The sequence below is a fragment of the Artemia sp. Qi Xiang Cuo genome, chromosome 4 (assembly GCF_049724085.1).
Source record: "Artemia sp. Qi Xiang Cuo chromosome 4, ASM4972408v1, whole genome shotgun sequence".
In the NCBI taxonomy this organism is placed as follows: Eukaryota; Metazoa; Arthropoda; class Branchiopoda; order Anostraca; family Artemiidae; genus Artemia; species Artemia sp. Qi Xiang Cuo.
In genome coordinates, this window is record NC_142797.1 from 72,275,725 (window position 1) to 72,291,814 (window position 16,090).

Below are 16,090 nucleotides of genomic sequence, written 5' to 3' on the forward strand. Positions count from 1 at the left end.
TTCGACGTTTAACGACCTCAAAAATGCGGGGAATTCCCTCCAGTTGTCCGTCGATTTACGTTATAATATTTGTGAAACACCCTCGCGCTATCTTCTAGACCAATTTGGTAATTGGCATTCCACATCATTTCTTTTAGTTTTTTTTAGTTTTTTGTTACGCTGATATTTGTGTTATTAATTGTGTGATCTAATAGACGTACCTCACTTTATTTCACTAGTGGAAAAGATCAAAAGAAGCGTCGATTTTTTGTATTTTAGGATTAAAGTTCTTCTAACTGCGGTAGGTTTTCTTTAATTTTTTTCAACTTTGAGTATTGAAGTTGGTTTTGAATTGGTTGAAAATTTGCAACCTAAACCTATCAACATTTCTAAAGTTACAAAAAGGAAATGATTTAGGGGATGCTTTCTTCATATCCCAAAGAATGTTTATAGACGTCATAGTTGTTGGTGACCTAAAAAATTAATTCAAATTCGCTGAACCCTCAATGTCCACACTAATTCATGTTTGGCGAAAGTAAAGTAATTAAAAATCGTCGCAAGGCTGAGAAAAGGGTTTAATAGGTATTTCAAAGCGAGAATTCCAAGCATCCTTTTTCATTGTTATTTTTATTGTAGGGGTTATTTCTTATTTTCTACCAGGAATAACCTCTCCCTTGCATTTCTTTTTCAATTGGTATATTAACCAGTATTAGGATTAGAGCCTTTCCGTGTGCATGCTAATTGACCATGATGGGTTTCTCCCTAAAAAGCTCTCCCTCTCAGTCGTTCGTCCTATGTCATGCTTTTCCCCTCTCCCTTAGTTAATCTCTCTTTCACATTCTTTTATCATATTTTGTCACTACCTTTCTCTTTCGTACTCTTCCTCTGTCAGTTTTTTTCTCTCCCTTTTCTTTTTCTTTCTGTCCCTCTGGCAGTCTCTTTCTCTGTCACACTTTTCCTGCCTCTGTCAGTCTCTCATTCTCTTTGGTGTTCATCCCCAATCCTCTTCTATCAGTCTTTCTTCCACTTTCATTCTCTTCCTCTGTTAGTTTTGCTCTCTCTCTCTCTCTCTCTCCTCTCTGTCTTCTTTCTCCTTTTCCCTCCTCTTTTGATATGGTTTTGTAAATTAGTCTGAAAGGAAATAAAAATTTCATACTCGTACTTTTTGTATTTGTATATGCTTCTGACAGCTGACACATTGGTATTGACTTGGACTTCAAAATCACATCGTGAATTCTTGGTTGCATGTTAAATCTCTATTTATATTGCGCTTAAAATTTCAACCAATCAAAATAAAATAAGATACAAAACAAGAAATAACTAGCAGGTTCAGACTTCACCATTGGCAACTTTTCTGTCGAATAGCCAACCAGCCAAATTCTCATTCTTGCGTAAATTCTCATCGGTTTGTAATGAAGTCATGTGTGTAAGGGTGTTGATCAGTCCAGCAATCTTTCTTTGTCCTTGGACTTGCTCTTTCAAGAAATCAGCAGTAATATAATCAGCAAGCTAGAAATTAAAAAGGAAGTAATTAACTAAATTTATGGTCTATGTTATCGTACTAAAGTTTCTTTTGGCTTTGACAACTGCTATAAAAGGATAACTTAGTCATGGGAGGGGTTTGGTTTATTCAGAGGCGTATCTATACATCCGCTAAACAGTAGTTAGTGCCTGGTTGATCTGCATCGGGGATTTTTAAATTTTCAGATTCGAGACTATTGGTACAAATGGTAACAGAGATCTTTATATCTTATTGACTAAATATCCTTTTTGGTAACATACTTCCATAAGAAACATCAAATTCCAAATAGTTGCTTCTTGATCATAAGCCACATTTTGCCACCGCTAATCATAGGCAGCGCAATAGCTGCCTAAGTAAAGAACGATGTTGGTACAATGTGTTATTTATTATTTTTTGGTCTGTTTGTTTGTTTCTTTAGACCAGGGCACTTCGTATCGAAGGAGCTGTCGTGGAAACTTCGAAAAGGGCTCATTCGATTGGAAATTGGAAGGGATTTAGCCCTTTTTAATAGTCAAAAGTGATTGGAAGGCAAGTAACACCCCTTCCACGCCCACCATTTCCCCAAACACATCCAATAAAAATTTTGAGATAGCCATTTTGTTCAACGCAGTTGAAAGATCTGGAAATTATGTCTTTGGGGAGGACACTCCCCCCACAGCCCTCAGGGTAAGGGTTGTAAGCTATGCTCTGGGGGCATATAAGGTTTTTATTGAAAGCGTTGTTGTAGACACTTGAAAAATTGTTCATTCGATTGGAAATTCAAAGGGCTAGTGTTATTCTTAATAGTCGAAAGTGATTAGAGTGCAAATACCCCCCCCCCCCTGACGCCCACCATTTCTCCAAACGCATCTAATCAAAATTTTGCTAGAGCCATTTTGTTCAACGTAGCTGAAATTCTGGAAATTAGGTCTTTGAGGATGACAACCCCCCTCCCACACACACACACAGCCTCCAGGGCAAGGGTTATAAGTTATACCCTGGAGGGATATAAGGTTTTTATAGAAAAGTTTTTCGTAGAAAATTCAAAAAGGGCTCTTTCGATTAGAAATTGAAAGGGCCAGTGCCCTTTTCAATAGCCGCAAGTGATTGGAGGGCAACTAACCCCCCTCTCACGCCCACCATTTCCCTTTGTAACACATTCAATCAAAATTTTTAGATAGCCATTTTTTCAACGTAGTTGACAGTTCTAGAAATTAGGTCATTGAGGATGATTATCCCCCACAGCCCTGTATTTTTTTAGGGTATTTTTATAGTCATTCGGCTGTAATAGAAACTATTGAATTGAATTCACATCTCTATGTGGAGGTATACTTAAAGAAAAGTTAAACTAACCGTGCAGCGTTCTTCCAGAGTTGATAGGATAATAGCTTGCCAGCTTGGATAGGACTTGACTATCCAAATGGTGGCATGAGTTGGCATGAGTTTGGCTCTAGATAGCTTGTAACTTATGCCCTGGGGGCTTATAAGGTTCTAATAGAAACTTCAAATTAGAAATTAGAGTGGCTTGTGCCCTTTTTAATAGTCAAAAGTGATTGGAGGGCAACTAACCCCCTCTCACGCCCACCATTTTGCCAAACACATCCAATCAAAATTTTGGAATAGCCATTTTGTTCAATATTGACGAAAGTTCTGGAAATTATGTCTTTGAGGATAACAAACCCCCACACACCTCAGGGCTTCAAAAAAAGGCTCATTCAATAGGGAATTGCGAGGGATTGTGCCCTTATTAATAGTCAAAAGTCATCGGAAGACGAATGCCCCCCACCCATCATTCCCCCTAACTCTTTCGATCAGCATTTTGATATATCGCTTTTTTGAACGTATTTGAAGGACCCAGAAATAATGTTTTTGAGTATGACAACCCCCCACAGCCCTCAGGGCTAAGGTTGTAAGTTATGCCCTGGGGCTATATAAGGTTTTTATAGAAAGCGTTACCGTAGAAACTTCAAAAAAGGCTCATTCAATTAGGAATTGAGAGTGCTAGTGCCCTGATTAATAGTCAAAAGCGATCGAAAGGTGAATCCCCCCCCCCCGACGCCCATCATTTCCTCAAGCACTTCCAATCAGAATTTTGATATAGTAATTTTGTTGAACTTAGTTGGAGGGTCCCGATATTATGTTTTTGAGTATGACTACCCCCCACATCCCTCAGGGCTAAGGTTGTAAGTTATACCCTGGGGGTATATTTATAGAAAGTGTTGTCGTAAAATCTTCAGAAAGGGCTTATTCGGTTGAAAATTGAGAGGGCTATTGCCCTTTTTAATAGTCGAAACTAATCGGAGGGAGAATTCCCCCCCCCCACTCTACACGTCCATCATTTCCCCAAACATTTCTGATCAACATTTTGATATGGTCCTTTTTTTCAGCGAAGTTGAAAGATCTAGAAATTATATCTATGTGGATGATACCCCCCCCCCCACCCATAGCCCTCAGGAAAAGGGTCGTAAGTTATGCCCTTGGGGCATATAAGGTTTGTGTATAAAGTTTTGTCGTAGAAGCTTTAAAAAGGGCTCATTTGTTCGGAAATTGAAAGGACTAGTGCCTTTTTTATTAGTCAAAAGTGATCCGAGGGCAAACACCCCCCCCCCCCTCCCCACGCCCATCATTTCTTCAATCACTTCTAATCAAAATTTTGAGATAGCCGTTTTATCCAGCGTATCAGAAAGGTGTGGAAGTTCTGTATTTGAGGATAACAAATCCCCCCAGCCCTCTGGGCAAGGGTTGTAAGTTATGCCCTCTGGGCAAGCCCTCTGGGCAAGGGTTGTAAGTTAGGACATATAGGGTTTTTATAGAAAGTGTGTTCATATAAACTACGAAGGGGGATCAGTGGATTGGTAATCAGACGCTCTAGTGCTCTTTTTAAGAGTGATCAGAGGGCAGCTACCATCTTCCCTCTACAGATGCGTCGTATTGTCCCGAAATGCCTCTAATAGAAATTTTGAGATAAAAATTCTATTCAAAATAGTCTAAATATCATGTAACAAAGCTTTTGGGGTTGAAACAAACTCAAGAGATTAGGGGCAAGGGTTTTAAGTTATGCCCAGGGGGTATTTAAGGTTTTAAAGGGAAGGGATGATTGTTTAACTTCAGAAGAGGCTCAGTCTTTCTCCCTGAAAAAGACTATGTCACTATATAACGAACAGAAACTAATAAAAGAAAATTTTTCTACAAAATAAGTTTTTTTTTAAGTAAAGAACTCCATTAAACCAAAAATGAGTAAAAATAGAATCAAATAAGCTACCAAGCATACAGCTACCACAAATCAGTATCGATAAATAAATGAAACCCAAAACAAACAGAAATTAAAATAAATAACAGAGTTCAAACTCAAAACGAGCAGAAATTAATCTGCGTAGGGTTCTAAACCCTTTGCTTCATAAAAGCTAGAATATAATTTGTACTTTACTGAAAAAATTAGATTAAGTGTTTTCCTTGTAATACATTTAAGAAATCAAAATTTACTAAGATTTTAAGGAATAAATATGTGCAAATGTATATTAAACTTACAATGCTCATTTTTTTCATTTGAATTTTTTTCAGTAAAGTACAAATTATATTCTGGTTTTTAAAAAGCATGGGGTTTAGAACCCTACACATATTAATTTTTGCTCGTTTGAGTTTGGCTTATTTTAAAGTAACAACAACAAATTTACCTGATAGTCAGATTTGATAATGCCGTCTACATCTTCACCGTCTACTTCACACTTGGCAACGACTACTTTTAATGCATTGGTGACATCTTTTTCCATTTTCAGTGCTTGATGAAGAGCTGCTTTCATACTAGTGGCATCATTGGTGGATGAAACCAAATCAAAGTCACCAGTGGCTGGGTACTAAAGTAAAATCCTCATTAATTAGATGAATACTTAATTATACGAAAATCCTTGTCAATGGTACTTGCCTATAGGCTTTAAATTTACTAGACGCCATTTCTGTTCGTGGAATTTCAGCTAAATTGTAATATTTCTTGTATTTTCTTCTTCTTGTATGGATTATTATAGAGTCACTTTCGCATAATCACATCATCGGATGTGATTCAAATCGGATCATCGATTTGAGAATCGAAATCCATCATCGGATTTTTTTGAATGGTCTTGAATTAAGACGGGTGGATCAGTTCAAATATCTTGGGATTATTTTAGATGAAAATTTGTCGTTTCATAATTATGTAAAAACACTGTCGTTAAAAATTTCCCGAAAAATTTGAATGCTAACTCGGATTTGTAACTTTTTTACTAAAGCTATTATAAAATCTATTTATTATTATTTTGTACACCCATATTTTCTCTATTGCATTTCGGTTTGGGCATCTACCTTTCCGTCTGTTTTCAAATCTCTTCAAATACTTCAGAATAAAGCAATGAGGATTCTTTTAATGTTGATTGCAGAACTTCAGTTAGACACCTATATGGGACTTCAGGAATTTTTTCTTTGGACCAACTTCATTTAATTTCTATTTCTAGTATTTGTCATGATTATCAATATAGTAATTTACCTGTAAATTTCTCCGGCATTTTCTCAACTAATTCTCAATTTCATAATTATCCTACTACGCATCGTTCAGACTTTTCGTGCGAAATTCGCCCGAAAATCGAGAGCGGGATTCAACATCCGTCACACTGGCCCAAAAATCTGGAACTCAATTCCTGCATCAGTTCGAGAATGTAGCAACAAGTGACATTTTCTAAGACTGGTGAAGAAATATCTTATGACATGCTAAGCATTTTTTTCATTAGGATTTTCTTTTTCGTTGTTGTAAAATTTAGTTAGAAAATGGCTGTGTATTTTCGTTGGCAATATTTTCAGCGCTAAAGTATGCCACCAGGCATGTGCACTGTTTTGTGACATTTATTTATGTATGTGTTATAAATAAAAATATTCTACTCTACTCTATTCTACTCGGAATCAAATTCTGGGCCCAGTAGCAGGTTGATGAAGCTGAAATCGAACTCTGGGTTCCATCTTACCAAGGAAAACTCCATTTTTTTTTTGTAAATCTTTCTGTCATTTATACTGACCAATCGAGTGTTAATGGGTGAAAAAAATCAATATTTTACTGACTTATTCTGACTAATCGAGTGTCAATGGGTAAAAAAAAGAAGAAAAATCGACATCTGATTTTTTGTTATGTTGCTACCTTCGAAGGTGCATACTGCCTGGTTGCTACCCTTAGGTGTCTGGAAGGGCATAGTTATATTTTCCTCTCTACATCATAAGGGAAGATAGAACTAGATTGTAATTTACTAAATTCCTTTCTGAGTAGTCAGCACGAATGTCCTTCTTTGATAAGCGGCTTTCAGTGATCATGGAATTAGTATGACGGTACATCCAAGTTATGTAAAACGGTTAAAGAAGAATAGCTCTAACTTGATAGATCCTTGGGACCAAAGGTGGGGAAGATGGAATCCTCCTCGCCTCATTACAACAGTCAAAAATGTTAAATATTTAATTTTGAGTAATTTGTCTAGAAATTCATATAAATTTAATAAAAATCTTCTTTTTTTTTAAATCAGACGATAGTCATTTCAACTTCAACAAATTGACTTTGGTCCACAAAATACAAACAAAGCTTCATTCTCAAGAAAAATCAATTTTAGGGAAAATATTCGTTCCTTATTAGCTAATAATAATAATAATCAGTTATTTGCGCAAAGACCAGCGTGGACCGTAGCCAATATTGTGATTATATTTGCAAATCTGGGGGGGGGGGGGGTGTTCTGCTGTTCCTTAATCACACTTGAAAGTCGAAAATTTGAGTCAAAGTCGGCTTCGTTGTTTTTAGCTCCAATATTTAAATTGGTGCATATACAGCTCCCTCCGATTTGACTCTTATAATTTTCCTTTATAGAAAATTATACAATCCAAGCTTTTGGCATCAAAGAAAAATTTGTTCTAGCTTAATTATTACCAAAGTATCTGGAAGATAGTCATCACTTATGTCACCGCGCATGCGTAAGTAGGCAAGAAGCTCATGAGCATGTTGCCTCTCTTCTGATGCTGAATCCTTGAAAAACTTTGCCAAGCCAGGTCGATTGATTTTGTCTTGGTCAAAGAAGGCACCCTGAAATTGAAAAAGAATGGTAAGGTTTCCTTTGATCTCAGAGGTCTATTTATAGGAACATCTGAAATATTTTAATATTTGACAACAATTTTATTTATTATTTTTTGTCCAGATTTTTTCAGTCTAGCTTAAACTGTTCATTGAAATTTTGTTATAACATCTAGCTATTTGTCAGCTATCCATGATAATTCTGGCCTGAAGTGTTAAAGAAATATTATATGAAATATAATAAAAGTTTGACAACAATTTTATGTATTATTTCGTTGTTCGGATTTTTTCAGTCAGGCGTTTCCTCTAGCTTCAACTGTTTATTGAAATTTGTTATAACATCTAGCAATTTGTCAACTATCCATGATAATTCTGGCCTGAAGTGTTGAAGAAATATTATATGAAATATAATAAGCGTTGGTTTTTAAATTCTGTTTAAAATATCTGTTGAATATGTAATTTTAAACAAATACAAGGAAGTAACGTTTCCAGTTCCTCGATATGCGTTGGAACGTGATACCCCAGGTAGTGTCTACAGAACATGATGTGTTATCTATTCAATAAAAAAGCCTACAATAAAAATTTTTTTCGCTCATAACCTACATAAATAATTGGCAGTGCCGACAACTCCCAGCAATCGCTAATCTGAAAACAACTATGGGGTGTTATGCAAAAGGCATAACGGGTAAAGTCAAATTCAGGGGGTTTCCGACCTGTAGCAGAGCAAAAGGCTCTGCTGCTTGTTCACTAACAGTTTTGTTTGTACTTGATAGTTACTAGTCCTTTAATTACTGATATTACTGCCGTTCATTCACAAAGGATGAGGTTATGTAGGAGGATCTTTCCATGGAGTAAGTTTTCATGGGGGAAGGGAAATTGCTATGAAGGGGGCGCTGGATTTCCCAGTATTATTTCAAAAAAACAATCAGAAATTTAATTAAAAAAAAACTATTTTTTCAACTGAAAGTAAGGAGCAACATCAAAACTTAAAATGAACAGAAATTATTACGCATATGATTTGGTTCGCCCCCTAGTCAATACCTCGCTCTTTAAGCCAAAAATTTTTTAGTACTTTCATAAGAGCTATTTATTCTAATCTACGGCCTTTGTGATTAATTATTCTGATTAATTACTGATAAATACTTGTTAGGAAAACTTTCTGAAAGGATAAGTGCCTTAAGTTGAAAGACGCACAAATTCATTAAAGGTTGCCTCTGACTTGAGAAGAAAAACAAGCATTAGACTAAAGGAAAAGTTTCCCAAAGTGCAATGGGAGTACATCTTTGAATAAAAGCAAAACAAAAATAGACAAACTATGCGGAGATTTTGTAAAATAATAGAATGAAATCATACGCATATTATGATTTATTGAGGAGGGGAAACAGCTCTCAGGAGTTCTTTGACTATTTCGAGTCGCAAAATAATAAAGTTGAGTCTAGTAACAGTTAGTGATAGACTTCCTATTTCTAAGACAATAAATACTAGAGAATTATGACATAAACTGGGTAGTCCAATTTAGTTTGGAAACGATAAGGATACAAATTTGTGCTAATCCTTTGAAATCTAAAATATACTTTTCTATTAAGCGTTCGAAACAGATGCTAACTTTCAAAAAGTTTTAATGCGGATTATTACATTTAGCTAAATGATAACTTAATTAACTAAATGATAAGGGTGATTTAATTGATTCCTTCTACAATTCAGAAAGGATGCTTGACAATATTTCCCTTAAATTGCGCTGAAAATGTGTTGTTCGTTCAGCAGAAAAAGGAGAAGAATGAGGGATAAGCCCATTAAATATCAGTACTTATGATTGGTGATTTAAAAAAAAAATAATTTGTATTTCTAGAAAAAATTCAATGTGCAAAACGGAAGTAAAAAGAAGTACGGAACCTTGTAGTGTGACTTTGCCACACCCCCGCCCCCCTCCAAAGATGCTAAAAATTATAATAAAAGCATTATTTTATGGATTTGCGAAAAATATAATGTTTTTCTGTAAAAAAAAACTTCGCTTCCCCCGCCCATACCTCAAAATCTATGGGCTTTCAAAAAAATATTGTCACCCCCCCCCCTTTTCCCATTCCAAAGTTGTCGAATTTGGACGATTATTTCTGATAATGTAATTTGGTATGCAATTGGAATTTGGATTTAGCTTGAGTTTTCCTTCAACGTTTTATCTTTAGTTTGCTCCTAGAGCTTTGTTACATAATAATACAAGACAAATTAAAGTTATCTAGAAAAATTACCATCGATAAGTAAGTAATAGCAGCACCTAGTTCAACCTTCACATGGTTACGAAGTGCAGAAATGCAGTCTTCATTGTGGCCGTGCTCTCTAGAGCAAGAGAGCCCCTTGCGATTATCTGTAAAAAAAAAATTACCTTTATATACCAAACTATTTTGTGTCGTATGATAGGCAGTTATTTCGGTGTCGTTGGCTTAAAACTAACTGAGCACTGAAGATTAAGACTATACCCTTGTAAATAAGGGTATACAATGGTATATCCTATGGTATATATGGGTTTCCAAATGATTTCCAATGGGCTTCCAATGGGTGTCCGATGGTTTCTGAAAAAAAAAGTTTCCCTCTTTTCTCTGACACTTTCCTCTGAAAGTATCTCAAATTGATAAAGCTGATGAAAAATATGTTTAAATACAGCGTTTGAATGTATAGACCCTGAATTTGAAATACCAAGCTGAAACGTGGGGCGGGCAAATTCAAAATCACGCGAATAATTGGTATATTTTTATGTGCAGTGGAGGAATCTGGGTTTGTAAGGGTTTATACTCTAGCTGGTTCTGTGTATGAAAATCTATTTCTTATGTAGAAGCTAAAGATGGCAGTGGATAGTACCAGCCAAAGATTGTATCCTCAGAAATTGAACCATTGGGAAAAGATACCCATTAGAATTGGCCTAGAATCATGGGTGTAGGGAAAGGGGGTCAGTTTTCCCCCTTAGAATCTCAAATTTACACTAGATATTAACGAGAACTTTTCGTATGTTAGAATTTTTCAGTTGGATTTTCTCTAGTAGATGGTTGAAATAGCTGGAAATAAACCGAAATTTTGAAATATCGTTTCCGATATTGATATTTACGTTTCGATATTCAATATTGATTTTCGACCCGATGTATAGATAGAGCAATTTCGGTATTTAATATCGGCCAACTTTAAATTTCTGAATCGAATTCTTAGAACAAGAAGCTGTTATCTTAATGGGATTTGTGTCAAATCGCTTTTATGGTGCTTATGTTTGCTGCAAATTGGAAGTAGGATAGTGGGCTTATTATATTATAGTATTGCAAGAAGGTAATAATAGTAATGCTGAAGCTAATTGATGATTTAAGATTTTTGGTGATTATTGATGGTGTAAGGTTTTGTGAACTGCCGATATAACTTCAGCTCATCCACCAGTCCACCTTCCATCACAGAATTGGGTTCCCCCTCCCTAGACAAAACGATGCCAACGTCCATGCCCAGAATAAGGATATTTAGATGGAGTTGAGGGTGTTACATAGTTTTACATAAATAGCTCTGAACTATTGCCCTTCGGCTACCTCCATTTTTCTGAAGTATACTCATGCTGAAATAAATTATAGCGCACGTGGAAATCAATTACAAATTGTATTATCAAATTGAAAATTAAACAAAACTATTACAATATTTCTCAGAAAAAAAAAATCCAACTCGTACTTATTTGAATGTCAAATAAAATATAAAAAAATTGAATAAAATTGAAAGTGTGTTTCAGCAATGTCAAAATTCTTTTTTAAGCCTAGCCTTTGGTGAAAACGCAACAAAATAAGTCTAAAATTTTGTTTAAGTGTCATCTTTACCACTTATGAATTAAGGTTCAGGAGTGCAACTTCAGAATCACAAGAAATCAGACTGATAAAATATAGTAATAAATATATTTAAGAGGGACTAAAGCTAATATTTACTACCAGAAGTCAAAGTATGGCACCTACAATTTAATTCTGGCTCATATCTTCAAAACTAAAAGCAGTTGCACACGTTTCGCTAATATTCTAAAATTTTGGCTCAGAGTTTGAGTAGAGGCGCTAATTCACGAAAACGTAGATGGGGGATGCACTTATACAAAATAAAAGTGGGGTGGAAGGGGGGGGGATTTCAAGCTTGGTTCACTTGAAATGTTAAAAATAAGTATATTTGGTAAATATTTATTGATTGGCATCTTCATGGATACATGCTAATAAAAGTGCTAACATTAGATTCCTAACTTTATGCTCTTTTCAAACATCACAGTCTCTTTTCTTACAATGCGCAACACCTCCCCCCCCCCTGATGGTCCCAGATATATACCCTAATTATATATTTCTTCGGTAATTGGCTTTTGTTATACGTCTTCGGTTCTTGGTTAAAAACAATTTCAAGAAGTGGATAAAAATCTAAGGAAACATGATAATCTGAGTAATGAAAACTTGCTGCATAATATAAAGTAAGAATTTTGTTGTTACACGGTTTTCTTTTATTTTTATAGATATATTCCAGGGGCTGTTTCTTGGGCCATCAAGGGGGACATGGTGGGTTTTATAGTGTAGGAGAGTGTAATGTAAGAAATGCTAAACAAGCAGATTTGGAAAATATAAATTTCGTTGAGTGATGAAGTAGTCGTAGCAATTGCAGCAATTGTGAAAGAACACAAGTTGTGTAAAAGATACCACAGCCATGTGGAAATTGGACTTAGGTTATGTTAACTGTTCTAACACGTATACAAATGCCGAGAAGCATCTTTTTTTAGAGTTTAGTGTTTCACATTCTGTTTTAACACTTTAATTTCGTTTTTGCTGAAAAATGAAAGCCAAAAAATTATCAGCTCAACTGAAATAATTCATAAGGTTTTATTTCATTTTGAGATTTCAAATGTTAATGTCGACTGGTTTGTAAAGGCAGGTTTTACCGACATTTAGGGTACGGTATAAACAAGTTTGAATCAAAAATTCAATATACCAACTATATTTGTCATGAGGAAAGAGGATATCGCACATTTTGGATCAAACAGAAGCTTCTATATGTCCAAAAAACAAGAGAAAATGAAATCAACCATACGATAGAACTTACTTCTTGAAATGAGTGGGTTAAAAATCTACATTTTACAAGAAATGTCTCAAAAATCTTTTGAATTACAGCGGCCCAACTATCTATTAAGCCTATTGCCGTATGATTATCTTTATTTGGGAATAACAGTACTAAGGTCCTCCATTTCTGGGTAATAGGGAGAATTAGGTGATTAGCGCTAATAATGTTACAGTAGAACCTTGTTCCATTTTCTTGTTGCTCTTAATATTGAAGAAATAGCCATTTACAGTTTTGAAATGGCGATCAGTTCACAAAGAGAGGAAGATGGAGTCTCTTCTAATCCTTTCATATCTACAACGAGGAGAGTACTACATGTGAGGAAGGCGTGGTCTCTTCTAATCTCCTACACATGAAGTAACACATGGTGAAAATTCTTTCCGTAATTTGTATAAGTTTGCTAAGGTAAGAACCCTCAAGACCCTATTATAACAATCAAGACGTGGCTTTGGGTAAATATTAAAAACTTACGCTCATAGTCGTCACACGTTTCTCTGCCAGTTAGCTCTCTGGCTGAAGCGACTACCAGAATTGCTGCCAATACGATGATGATTTTCATTTTTTCTGTAGATATTTTCTCACTAAATCTCAACTTCAATTTATTCGTTGCTACTAGAACTGAGCAGGAGGTCCAATTCACTGATTGGGACACGTCTTGCTTAGCTCTCAAAATAACTATATCTGAAAGAAGTCTTTGGGACAGGAGGCCTTTATCTTCTCTGATAAAGATAAGAAATGAATAGATTTATTGTTGGTGAGTGTTTACTTTTGGAAGTATGCATATACTGAAAGAAAATGGCTTTAGTTTTATGAACTTGAAACTTCAGACGTGACATTTGTAACATAACATTGCAGACATGACATTGATTTCATCTTCGAATGGGGGATATCATTTAAAATAGGGATTTTAAACAATATTAGTATCGACGGTGATAATTGCAATTTTGAAATTCCTTAAGCATTTTATGAATTGAAAATCTTATATCAATTTAATATGTCTCTATGAACAAGGGGGCCAACATAAACTTGTCAAAGGAGGGCCAAGACAGCAAAGTGTTCACCGGGATGGCCAGGGTTAGAATTTTTTTTTTTGCCAGGAAAATGTCACATCTTTTTTAGATCACCAAAAAAACAATGTTGTACTTTTATCTACATATTTGATCATGTATGGATACTATTATATGCTGCTATTATAAGGATTCTACTATAATAAGCTAATAGCCAATATAGTAGGCAATTGTCTAATTAACAAGCTTAAGGAGAGCTTTAATATAAACAGGAGATATAACATAATGTATATAATATTATAGAATTTCTAAAACTGAGCTCATATTCCCTCTTTTACATCTGAGTAAACAGTGTTAACGAATGCGGAAACATCAGCATGAGAGCCACCCTATATAGACTCTTGGTTAGAATGTATGCGGGACATCCTTCAGGGTATCTGTGGGTGAGGAGAGGGAGAAAATATAAATGTTTTTACTTTTATAACTTTAATAAATCAAATAATATTAACATTTTGAATACTAAATATCAAAATATGTATATTAAACTGACAATGCACATTCATTTGTATTTTTTTTCAGTAAAGTGCAAATTATGTTCTGGCCTTGGGAAGGCTTAGGGTTTTTGAGCCCAACTTATGTTAATTTCTACTCGTTTTGAGTTTGAATCGGTTATTTATTGTAATTTCTGCTCGTTTTGGGTTTCATTTATTTACCGATGCTGATTTATGGTAGTTTCACGCTTGGCAGATTATTTGATTTTTATTTTTGCTCATTTTTTTTAGTGATATGCTTTAATTTTCTTTGAAAAATTTATTTTGTGGAAAAAGTTTTTTTTTTAAATTAATTTCTGTTCGTTTTATATTGACATAGTCTTTTCAGGTAAAACGAAAATAATACTTTAATAAAATAATACCGTCGTTCTTGGGATACTGCTGAGATGCCTTATTGGGAATTAACATTAACACAGTGCATTTTGGTTTAATCTTAAGGCAACATTTAGTTTTTAAAAGTTGCCCTCCAATCACTTTCGACTATTAAAAAGGGCATAAGCCCTTTCTATTTTCAATTGAATGAGCCCTTTTCGAAGTTCCTACGACAACTCCTTCGATACGAAGTACCCTTGGTCTAAACAACAACAACAAATAATATATTATACCCACATCGATCTTTACTATAAAAATGTCAAGCCTTTCCAATCACTTTCGACTATTAAAAAGGAAACTAGGCCTTTTGATTTCTAATCAAATGAGCCGTTTTTGAGTCTCTACGACAACACTTTCTATAAACACCTTATACGCCACCAGAGTATAAATTACAATCCTTACCCTAAGGGCTGTTAGGGTGGTTGTCATCCTCTAAGACCTAATTTCCATTACTTTCAACTACGTTAAACAATGGCTATATCAAAATTTTAATTGGATGTGTTTGGGGAAATGGTGGGTGTGAGAGGGGTGTTAGTCGCTCTCCAATCACTTTCAACTATTAAAAAAGGCACTAGCCCTTTCAATTTCCAATCAAATGAGCCCTTTTGAAGTTTCTACGACAACGCTTTCAATAAAAACCTAATATGCACCCAGGGCATAACTTACAACCCTTGCCCCGAGGGCTGAGAGGGGGGGGGGGGAGCTGTCATCCTCAAAGACCTAATTTCCAGAACTTTCTACTAAGTTGAACAAAATGGCTATCTGAAACTTTTGATTGGATGTGTTTGGGGGAATAATGGGCATGAGAGAGGGGTTAGTTACCCTCCAATCACTTTCGACTATTAAAAAGGGCAATAGCCCTCTCAATTTCCAATTGAATGAGCCCCTTTTGAAGTTTTTACGACAACTCCATCTATAAAAACCTTGTATGCCCCCAGGGCATAACTTACGACCTTTGCCCTGAAGGCTCTGGCGGGTTTGTCATCCCTAAATACATAATTTCCAGAATTTTCAACAACATTGAACAAAATGGCTGTCTCTAAACTTTGATTAAATGTATTTGGGGACATGGTGGGCGTGAGAGAGGGTTAAATACTCTCCGCTCACTTTCGAGTATTAAAAAGGGCAGTTTGCAATCAAATGAGCCGTTTTTGAAATTTATACAACAACTTTCTATATTGGTATATCTTATGGGGTATATTATGTTGCAGTGATTATTATTTGACTTTCTATTGGTATATTATGGGAGTATATCTTATATACCCCCATGGCATAACTTACCACCTTGCACTGAGGGCTCTGAGGGGTTATCCTCCTAAAAGACCTAATGTCCAGAACTTTCAACTACGTTGAACAAAATGGATATGCCAAAATTTTGATTGGATGTGTTTGGGAAAATGGTGGGCGTGAGAGGGGGGCTAGTTGCCCTTCAATCACTTTCGACTATTAAAAAGGGCACTAGCCCTTTCAATTTCCAATTGAATTTCCAGAAGTTTAAACTGCGCGGAACCAA

The 16,090-nt window shown here is 35.4% G+C and overlaps 1 protein-coding gene across 1 annotated transcript; it reads right to left on the minus strand.

The window, feature by feature from the left end:
* Positions 1-1,220: 1,220 nt before the first annotated feature.
* LOC148953401 (ferritin heavy chain-like) lies at positions 1,221-13,317 on the minus strand. The gene is made up of 5 exons (XM_089088524.1): positions 13,119-13,317; positions 9,797-9,912; positions 7,410-7,562; positions 5,155-5,334; positions 1,221-1,488 (listed from the first exon to the last, which is right to left on the minus strand). Exons 1-5 carry the CDS (start codon positions 13,204-13,206, stop codon positions 1,309-1,311), a joined length of 717 nt encoding a protein of 238 aa, XP_088944650.1. The 5' UTR covers positions 13,207-13,317; the 3' UTR covers positions 1,221-1,308.
* Positions 13,318-16,090: the final 2,773 nt, after the last annotated feature.

Bases quoted from the DNA above. Each gene is read 5' to 3' on its own strand.
- LOC148953401 (XM_089088524.1), bottom strand. From the start codon at position 13,206: ATGAAAATCATCATCGTATTGGCAGCAATTCTGGTAGTCGCTTCAGCC. The intron at 7,563-9,796 runs GTAATTTTTCTA...TTTCAATTTCAG, and splicing joins CTATTACTTACTTATCGATG to GGTGCCTTCTTTGACCAAGA. The intron at 1,489-5,154 runs GTAAATTTGTTG...TTTAATTTCTAG, and splicing joins TTATCAAATCTGACTATCAG to CTTGCTGATTATATTACTGC.